Below are 11,013 nucleotides of genomic sequence, written 5' to 3'. Positions count from 1 at the left end.
TCCATCCATCTGTCCACAAACCTGCTTTCTCCCCCATCCATTCATCCCTTACCCTTCCTTCCCACACCCCTTCATCCCATGACCCTCGACCCTCAACCTTCATCCCGCAACTCTTTCCCCATCCCTTCATCCCTCCTACAGTTTATCATATTGGTTCAGCTTCATAAATTATGTGCAATAAACCATTCTAATTCCTTATTCTCATTGGTTCGGTCTCTGTTAGTGAAATAATAATAATAGAAGTTGCGTTGAGTACACATAATCATCCAGTGGTGCAGCCTGACTTGATTTAATAATAATAAAAATAGTTCTGCATCAAATAATGGAACCACATGCAATCAGTGACTGTATTTGAAAAAAAAAGCCTCAAAAAATATTGACAGGATTTTTAATCAGACCTCAAATTGAGATTATATAAAATACAGAAAACATAATAACATAATAACACATAATAACCAAAACATAATGGCTAATAAAGTTTGATACGGCAAGTTGGGGGGAAATACTTACCTACATTGAGCTACGTTAGCATTTATTTGTAGTTGTATTTCTGTTACCCCTCCTATCATTTTATTGTAAGTAATAAAATGAAAAATATTGATTGATAGTATCAGACTATTCATTTAGAAAGACAGAATATTGAAGATTTTATTTCAATTCAGTGATGTCGAAGAGTTAAAAAAAAGAACGCATCAGTATGTGAGGGTCTCCATGACCATTATGTGACCATTAACCTTGTTTGTACACACACCATTTACCTCAGACAAACTCACACTTGGGAAAAAGAGATAGTACACGTAACGTTAGATTTGATCAAGAATCTCCTCAAACTGAATTTACTGTGAAAATAATTGAGTTTGTTGGATTATTGACATAAAAAAAAGATCTGTGGACACAATCTGTTGTCAGACTGTGGGTACATGACATGCTTCTTTTAAACTGTTCAAACATGTATTGCAGCAACAAAGGGAAATTAATCATCTATTTCTTTGAATGCTTGAATTGCCCACAAACTAAAGTTTCTGTAGTAGTCGTAGTTCTGCACAAACTACATAAAGGACATTTTTGCTCCTGTTAATGTGACATGGAGATTGCCTAAATTAAGGGTCTGAGGTCATTTCTACCTCTCTGTCACTGTCAGCACATACCAGATCCCCTCCCCGTTTATGCCTCTGCTCTTTCACAATGCGTTCGATCTACAAGGCCCAGGCCTCAGCCAATCAGGATAGGACCAAATCCCCCTTATCCATAAAGCACTACTCCTGGTGTCCCTTCTGTCTCTGTACAATACAGTACAATGTGTTTCCCTCCCTGGACAGTAAGGAGGCTATAAAATAGCTTCTACACCCACAGACAAAAGGATCTCACTTTCAGACTCGACAATACTTGCATTTCCCCCACTAAAGATTTTAAGCCTGATCATTTGTGGGAGAAGTGGTGGTTCAAAGGAATTATTATGTCTGTGGTCAAAGTCCTGTGCTGTTTGCTGTTAACGTATCACCTCAATGAGGCGAAGAAAATCAAAGGAAATAGAGCAGGTGAGTGAAACGTCATGCTTAAGTAATCCCAGAAAAGTAAAAAAAAAAATGTGTTGCATTGGTTAAACTGTCTTTATTAATGGATAGATGAATGAAAAAACAAGCCTGAATATAGCTGATTGGTTGACAGCTTGGTTATATTTATATGTGGTCTTAGAATTGGATTAGTAGATTGAAAAAACTTGGACTGACGCCATCATTGTACAAATATGAAAAATAGAAGACAATAACATAATTGTATACCTCCAACTTAGCTGAGTCATATTGTCTATTCATGTTTTAGAAGCAACAAACTATGTAATCAATCAGGCTCCTTGTGAGAGTTTGCAAACAGGGGGCACCTAACTGCACTTTAAAAATTGGGCCTTTAACTTGATTTTATCTAACAAATTTTCTTAGAAGTTTATTTAAATTTACAATTTACAGTTACAAGAAACATACTACGAAAATCACATATTCTTCATCTGAAACTATATAATACTGAGTGAAGTATTTACAATAAGATATCAATGTTTTATGGTTTAACCAATTCCTCACACAGAAATAACCAACGTGTATTGTGAATAATTCTACACACACATTTCCCCTAAAGGCATCTTTGGCAACTTAAGGATCTTCTCCTCCTCTAGAATTTAAAATAGACTTCTGTGGGTTTCGAACAAAGCTCAGCTGCACAGCACGTGTTTGTAAAGATGAAGCCTCCAGTGGCCATTTCTTTTATTGTTCATTTGAAGATTACTAATTCAAAATACTTCATGTATCAAACAGTTAATCTGGTGTTAAACTTTCTTTACATCTTGTTCATGTTTGATTGTTTTGTTTATACTCTTGAGGAAAGGCTTTATCTTTAGGTTGATTTTTGAATTTCAAACAATTCAAAATGGCAATGGGCAGCATATTCTATGGCACATACTGTATTCTGTATTGAAATGTAATGAACTATTATAGTGAACTGAATGGTGGATGAATTGTTACACCACTACACAATATGGTGGCTGCTGCTGAAAGCATGGCAGATACAATAACTATACAGCTGCTCTCAAATCTGTGCACAGGAAGGAAATATTGCTGTCATAAGCAGTTTTATTTAAAGGTTTAATTTTTTTTTTGCTTAAATCCCTGAGTAGTGTGTTTTGCTGGGCTTTTCTCTAATAATTTTTAAATAATCAATGTCTCCTTCTTTGAGTGTTTTTTTTTTTTAAACTCACAATAAAAACAACCTGAACATTATTGCAGAAATCATATTAAACTAATTACAGTCTCTAAGATTTGTAAATTACTCTCCAATGATACACACTAATGAGTCGGGCTGTTTTTAATTGCTCTCCATGTTCATATGGATAAAAAGTCATAACAGTAAAGAGACACACCAGGGAAAATGTGGGATTTAATGAGCAGAGGCATGGATGATAGATGATAGATATAATTACATTTATTACTTTCACTGTGTAATGTTTTCATCATATCAGCAACCAGAGCTCATCGGACGGTAACTGTATCACTGAGTGTTGAGGCGCCTGGGTTTCTGGCATTATTAACATTTAAATGTTAAAATAATAAATATTCTGGACATGAATCAATGACAAACCATAAAGTAAATGTAATGATAGAGTTCTTTGGAGAAGGATCTATGAAGTTTGTGAGTGAGATTTCTGAGGTTTCTGGGCTGTGGTTTTAAGCATGTTAAGGGAGGAGGAGTTTATATAAGAAATTACGAGAAGAGTCTGGCAGAGACTCACTTGATGGGACTTTTTTGTGAAGTGTTATCTGTGTGCATTTGCCAAAGAGGTTGACATGACCTGGAAACACAGCAAAGTGCTTCTGAAAGGGCGTTAGTGAACCAGTCCAAATGGGCCTCAATAGGAAGAGTCTGATTTCTCCCTGTTTACTCTCAGATAATTACTGAAGCCCATTTCTACCAATGTGATGAAAAAATAGAAGAAAAAAAAGCATCTCAGAATATTGCACTAGCTTTCTGTCATTGCTATCAGATAAGAGGTGTGCATATGATACACAATACCTTAATGAGGCTTACATCTCAGTTTAGCTTGACACCACAATACAAGTAGCTTGTTCCACATCAATGCTCCAAAACAATCTTTGCCTACCAGAAAGCTATTGCACGCGACTTTATGATGGTGTAAGTCAAAATATTAAGAAAGTTTCTCATTATTCTGAGATACTAAGTGATTATTTCAAAACACTTCTCATTATAACGACTTCAGGATCTTTTGGTTTTCCATAGATAGATAGTTGTATCAATACATACATTAAAATGTTTCTTCTGCCCTTGAATGGACAAATAAAGTTATTTGTATTTATTCACCTCAAAGTAAACATATCCAGTACCACAGCATGTTCTGACATGCTGAGTAATCATGAAGAACAAACAGATAACCGTTCTGCTGTTTGATTTCCAAGGTGTAGTGGACAGAGAGCAGAGGGGCGCCCTGAAGGACCATGTCAGCAGTTCAGTCTTCAGGCTGTTTTCAGAAGGTGAGGACAACTGCGCACTGGACCCTCTGCAGCTGCACACTCTCACCTCCTGTGGCTTCAACAGCAGTAATCCCCTCATCATCATCACTCACGGGTGGTCGGTAAGGTCAACTTTTCTTCCACTTCACTGACTTGAGCCACTGGATACAAAGCATGGAACTCAGACCAATATGGAGAATTTGCTACTGGCACAGTTTCAGATGTAAACGTTACATATAAATCATGTTAACAACCTTGAGGTATAATGAAATAAAAAAAAAAAAAGCAAACATGCAGAGACTTTCTGAAATGTCTGCAAAGACTCATATAAATCAATATTTTAACTTTTTATCGGATCACTGGTTCCAGTGTACATCGATTCTTGCCTAGATAAGAGAACATTATAATTAGGAGTTACACTGTGCATAGCAGCATGACAACACTTCAATAAGAAACTCATTTCTAACATCAGTCTTGTTTTTCCTAAGGTGGATGGTATGATGGAGAGTTGGGTGGTCAGGTTAGCCACAACCATAAAGACAAATCTAAAAGACGTCAACGTGGTGATTACTGACTGGCTGTCCCTGGCTCAGCAGCACTACCCCACAGCAGCACAGAGCACCCGCACTGTGGGAAAAGACATAGCCCACCTGCTGCAGTCACTTCAGGTCAGGGGAAATGTATTTACTGAACAACATGCGTGAACCACATTTAAGTTGTCCTATTAAATTATGTTCTTGTCATAAACCCCTACAGGTACACTACCAGTACCCAGTTAGAAAGGCTCATTTGATTGGCTACAGCCTTGGTGCTCACATCTCTGGATTTGCTGGAGGCTATCTGGATGGTTCGGAGAAGATTGGAAGAATTACTGGTGAGTTTTTCTACTGGGTTAGGGTGATACTTCCAGTCACTGGCCAAAACAAATATAACTGGCAAAAGGATATGTTCTGTATTCTGCCAACCGGTTCTTTATTGCATATTGTATCTGTCCAGGTCTCGACCCAGCGGGGCCACTGTTTGAAGGCATGTCTCACACAGACAGACTGTCTCCTGATGATGCTGAATTTGTGGATGCCATCCACACCTTCACCCATGAACGTATGGGCCTCAGTGTGGGCATCAAGCAAGCTGTAGCACATTATGACTTTTACCCCAATGGAGGAGACTTCCAACCAGGATGTGACCTGCAAAACATTTACGAGCACATAGCCCAGTACGGGCTCCTTGGTACGATAAAGAACACACTACAACACCAAAATATATGTACTTAATATGTGATAAAGTCCTCTGGGAACCGTACAGTCTAAAACTCTACAAATGGCCCCTACAGACTGTAATGTTTTATCACACCACACAATACTAAAGCGCTGGACTGAGGATAAATATGTAAAATTTACCTTGTGGGTGAGGCTGGAGGAAAGGTCTTATCCCCTGGAGGCCATGAATATGCTCAAAGAATTTCATATTCCATTGATTAGCTTTTGATATTTCTTGCATAAAAATTTATAGATTTTACCTTGTGGTGCTATAAAGAGAAATTTGATGGTGGCATTAGAAAGGTCCTCTGGTATAGGAAACATCAGGGTTCGATTTCCAAGAACCATGAATATCCTACATTCCCTGGCAATCTTGCCAGTAGATGTCATGATTGACTTATCTTTATTGTCATACAGCGTTACAGTTATGGCCTTAGAGAGATTGTTCAAGATTGTCTTGAGAAGATCATGTAGGTTTCAGTAATTTATGTAAGCCACCTTAAACAAAACAACAAAAACATAGTGATGAAACTAAACCTAGATATTTCAACATTTCTACATATCTTCTGAAACAAATAGTCCTAAACAAATCCAGAACAAAGACCATTACAACCTGCTCTGTGAGTTATTTTAAGGAGTCAGTCTTTTCTCTGCCTAAACAGACATGCCATTCTACTTTCTAGTACCCCTGTGTGCCATTCCTAACCCTGCATCTGAGGAGAAAACGACAACTCCAATCAGAGCAGTGTGTTCTGCTGCTTACTGGTTTGCCTCTTCCTCTGCTCTATCATAGTATTTTCTTTTCATAATTGGTCTTGCCACCTCAAAACACTGTTTAAGAAGGAATATATTGGGCACCGATTCATCTTTTGCTTGTTGACAGTTCCTCATTCTGTGTTCGGGCAGATGTATTTAATTCCCTCCAGTCTAACACAAGTGGCTCTGGGATTTATGGTGCTTCTCAATCCAAAACACATCCGCATAATATGACAGTGAGAGCCACATTAAAGCATCTGTCATCCTCAGGAGTTAATTAGCAACATGTGCCTTCCTCCGCTCTGTCCATTCCTCTGAACTGAGCTGCCTCCAGGCTACAAGAGTCTATTCAGAGAAAAGGCCTTCAGAGCAGACCATTATCACACATAATGAGACACTTTTAGGAGATGTGACAGAAGGACAGTCTGATAGATGTCAGGATCTGGTGATAATGATATTGATTCACCAATAATGGTCAGACACTATGATTAAGGTTATCTACAGACTCTGAATCCACAGGAGAATTTGTTGTGTGAAGTGATCTATTGATTAAAAAACAGGGTCTTATCATTGTTATTTTCTCCCATAGGTTTCGAGCAGACAGTGAAATGTGCTCATGAGCGGTCTGTCCATCTATTCATTGACTCTTTGCTGAATAAAGACAAGCAGAGCATGGCCTACAGGTGCAGCAACAAAGGTGCTTTTGACAAAGGAGTCTGTCTGGACTGTCGGAAGAATCGCTGCAACACACTGGGCTACGATATTAAGAAGGTTCGCAGTGGCACCAGCAAGAGGCTCTACCTGAAAACACGGTCTCGGATGCCTTACAAACGTATGTGGTTGTCCTTATCATTTCAACCAAAGAGCCTCAAGATACATTTATATAGCTTTACTCATTATAGTCATTTATAGACTAATAGTGCTGAGATGGATGCAAAAGGTCAGAATGGTCACTACACAGTGTGACATGTTCTGTTTAGTTAAGTTTGAGTCATCCTACAAATACTGTCCATATACTGTCCTGCTGCTATAAATACTCCCAACTAGAGCACCAAACCTTAATCCGCCACTAAAAACAGTTCCCAACAAATGCGTCATTTTCTCCTGTTTGAGTAATGTTGCTAAAAACTACAGTGACCAGCTGCTTCAGGGAAGTTCTGAGCCTAAAAAGTAATTTATATTTGTGATGAGATTTACAGCTTTAGAAGGAATGAATAGGGAGGGAAATTCAAGATGCAGGCTAACTACAAACAGACTAAGATTGTAGGCGTTAGTCTTTTCATGGGATTAACAAACAATAAGATAAATATAGAACAATATAGCCAGTAAAAATATGTGCAGTATCAAAAAAGACACTGAGGCAGATTGTAATTCAGTAATACAGACATGACCTGGGAACAGCAGTGGTGGAAAGTAAAGTATTGTATCTAACTACAGTTTTGAAATACTTTACCTGAGTATTTCCATTTTCCACTATTTTATACTTCTACTCCCACACAATGTTCTTCTACTTTTATTACGTTTATGTAATAACTTAACTTACCAGTTACTTTGCAGATTCAGGTTGATAATACAAAATATAATCAGAAAATAAATGATGATGTATTATTGTAGGTCAAGATAAGATAATGCTAATAATATAATTAAGTTCACAAGCTACCCAGCTGTATATGAAGTAATTGAAATGAGCTCCACTTCTATCAGCTGCAAACATTAAAGTACAATGTACACATGGATGCATCAGTAATTATAATTCTGCCATTCTGCATAATGAATGCTTATATTTTTGGTACTTACTTACTTACTACATAAGTAGATTTTGATGCTAATACTTAATATATTGAATGCAGGACTTTTACTTACAGACGTATTTATAGTGTTATTAGGTCTATGAATTCAAAGTGACTCTGTTTGAATTATAATATGATAAGATGTGACCTTGTTGCCTTTTTGATAGTATTGCAGACACACTATACATCAGCTTGACAAAACCCTAAGATATACAGAAAACAAACTCTGCGTTGGACGGCTTCTTTGTCTTCATCTCCTTTTCTTCTTCTTCTGTTTCTGGTTCCCTCTCTGCAGTCTATCATTACCAGTTCAGGGTCCAGTTTGTCAACCAGATGGAGAGGATCGAGCCCTCTCTCACCATCTCCCTCTCTGGAACAAAGGAGGAGAGTGGCGACCTCCCCATCACTGTGTGAGTACTGTACCACCTCCCCTCATCTATGCTCAGTGTATTCACTCTTTGACACATGCAATATGCAGCTGGGCTCTCAGCTCTATGAAGAAAGAAAGCACGTTAAGGAGAGCAGCTGACACACATGGAAACAACTCGAGCTGCTGCATGAAAGAGAACTATAAATGGGGATGATGGAGTAAATAATTTACTCAAGACCATACCATCTATTCTCTGACAACTGTGTTATCCTTCATGTTCTGTGTATCAAAGAGTCTTAGAGGAAATCTCATGTGCTGTCCTGCTTTAGTTGTAGACCATCACAGTGGAGCAGAGGGTCTTTGCTTTGTAATAAAGAAATGTCACAGCCTGTTGCAGGATGTTCCCTGCCGTAATAATCTAACTCTGTCTCTCTTGTTTTTGTGTCTTCCTTTATATAACAGCCCTGAAACAATTTCAGGTAATAAAACCTTCACCTTCCTGATCACCCTGGACAGAGACTTAGGGGATCTAATGTTGCTCAAATTGCACTGGGAGGGATCGGCTCTGTGGAAGAACATGTGGAACCGGGTGCAGACTATCATTCCCTGGGGCAGCCGGGAGAGAAAACCACTGCTGACTGTGGGCAAGATCAGTGTCAAAGCAGGCGAGACACAGGAAAGGTACAGCTTTACTTTACAAGGCAGCAGTGGTAAAAGAAGGTCTTCAAGTTGTCATACCTCACTGTAAAAATACTCCATTACATTATAAATAAAAAACACATTGAAAATTGTACAGGGTAAAAGGTGTAAGTATAAAACTATCAAAGTATATAAAGTACCACATATATAATTTAAAATAATGTATATACTGTTGGTTATATACTGTGTAATCTATTAATTTCTTTTTTGAGAATACACACACAACAAAGTGCAGACCAGTGTGAGCAGTTCAAAATTAAACACATCACACAACTCTTCTACAACATACCATGCTTTATTCCCCAAAATGTTATTATTTGGGTTAATCAGAGTGGCAAATATAAGTAATATTATTTATTTTTCCCCTTTAATAGTTAATAACTACATTGAAGAGATGGTTGTTTAAGATGTGCATTATACTTTAGAGGCTGATCATACTTTATGTATGAAAAATCTCTCTGCAGAGTAACTCTATCAAATAGCAAAAAATACTATTTTACTACTACGAGGTGTAGTGGAGCAGAAGTATAGAGTACCATGAAATGGAAATAGTTGAGTATATTAGAAGTACCTCAAAATTGCACTTCAGTACAGTAGATGAGCAGATGCGTCAAAATTATTCTTGCTACTTGAGTATTATTTTCACATGTATGCATTTAGAGTAGCTGTCACATATCATGCACTATAAGTTATAAATCCTGCTAAGTATATAAAACACACATAAACACATTCAATCAAGAATAAATGTAATTGTTTTTAGACACAGTAAGTTTTTGCAGTGTCCCACTCTTGACAGCAAGAAAATACTTCTATCGCAGACTTTTATTGCCACCTAGTGGATTGTTTCCCACACACATGAACTGGCCGCTCTCTGCTACACTCCACTATTCACACACCATGTTAACAACACTGTTTCTGTTTTCTAGGACATCTTTTTGTGCCATGACAAATGATGGTCAACAAGTTGAAGTGTCGGAGGATAAAGTGTTTGTGCGCTGTGAAGAAGACACACCTAAACAGCGGAGAAGAAAGAACAATAGACTTGTGTAGGTTCCTTTATCTGTTCAACAGACTGAAGATCTCTGATGAATGGCCTCCAAGTTCACAACTGGATGAAATTCTCTAAACTCCTCAAAGTAAGGCCGTGCAGACTGAGGGAGTAAATTAGAATTGATTAATTATCTAAAAGACGTTGCACTAAACAAAATGTGGAGAATTGAATCCTGGGATGCTGAGGCTAGAAAAACAACTAGCAACTATTGTAAACTGTTTACAATTTAAATTTTTTTAAATTTTGATTTTGTGATCAAATTATTAATTTAAGTATTACGTATTAAGTATTGCATGTGATCTTTATACTAGACACTTTATCTGACAATTATCACACAATGTAGTTTTAAGAACCAGCCCAGATTTACATTTCTGTCTACATACAAATGTCTTTCAGGGGTATAAATAGTTGAGTGTTTGCCAGTTCAAATATTAACCAGACAGTGAACACAATGTCAGTGACCTTTTGATGACGTTAATTCCAAAGGATGTTCCTTTTTTGAGTGTTCTCTATTAAATGATCAATCTCATCATTAAAAAAACCTGCATCACTACTCCAAATAACATGATCTGTTAATCAGACTCAAACCAGCAATAAATACGCACTCTGTCCTTTTCTACTCTGTTTTGTGGTCTGTTTTCTTTTTTACATTCACTACTCAGGTATTGACAAAGAGACTCATCAAAAATAATTCCAAAATACTATAGGAAAGCCGAAGCTGGTAATTTAGTGCAGTGTGAAAACAGTAAATGGTACAATTAAAATAATAAGCAGCTAAAATGTCCAACTGCTCGGACAGCAGTCAGCTTGAGGGGCAAAGCTCAAACAGTAAACACAGAAATCTGGCAGAAATCCTCAAACAGAGGCAGGGGCTGGCTCCAGAGGGCACATAGTTTAAATGGAAGGCAGTAAACTTGAAAGCAGGTTTAACCCGTGAAACATTGAACACCAGCTCACTTCAGACCATAACGCAGCTGAATGCTGTGCTCTTGAGCAGCTATCATCACTGCACTGGATGGATGTCTAACTTTTATGGTGTAATAACAAAAAAATAATTGTACATAATAGCATAAAG

General features: G+C 37.6%; 1 protein-coding gene across 1 annotated transcript; it reads left to right on the top strand.

Moving 5' to 3' along the window:
* Positions 1 to 1,304: 1,304 nt before the first annotated feature.
* Positions 1,305 to 9,977, top strand: lipca (lipase, hepatic a). The gene is made up of 9 exons (XM_035682511.1): positions 1,305 to 1,538; positions 3,960 to 4,135; positions 4,502 to 4,681; positions 4,770 to 4,887; positions 5,010 to 5,243; positions 6,618 to 6,860; positions 8,114 to 8,228; positions 8,651 to 8,869; positions 9,814 to 9,977. Exons 1-9 carry the CDS (start codon positions 1,457 to 1,459, stop codon positions 9,935 to 9,937), a joined length of 1,491 nt encoding a protein of 496 aa, XP_035538404.1. The 5' UTR covers positions 1,305 to 1,456; the 3' UTR covers positions 9,938 to 9,977.
* The last annotated feature ends 1,036 nt before the right edge of the window (positions 9,978 to 11,013 follow it).

Source organism: Morone saxatilis, unplaced genomic scaffold, assembly GCF_004916995.1.
Source record: "Morone saxatilis isolate NCDOM2014 unplaced genomic scaffold, NCSU_SB_2.0 Contig11, whole genome shotgun sequence".
NCBI lineage: Eukaryota > Metazoa > Chordata > Actinopteri > Moronidae > Morone > Morone saxatilis.
The sequence above is the reverse complement of the archived record's forward strand: the minus strand, read 5'-3'. Positions and strand labels throughout refer to the sequence as shown.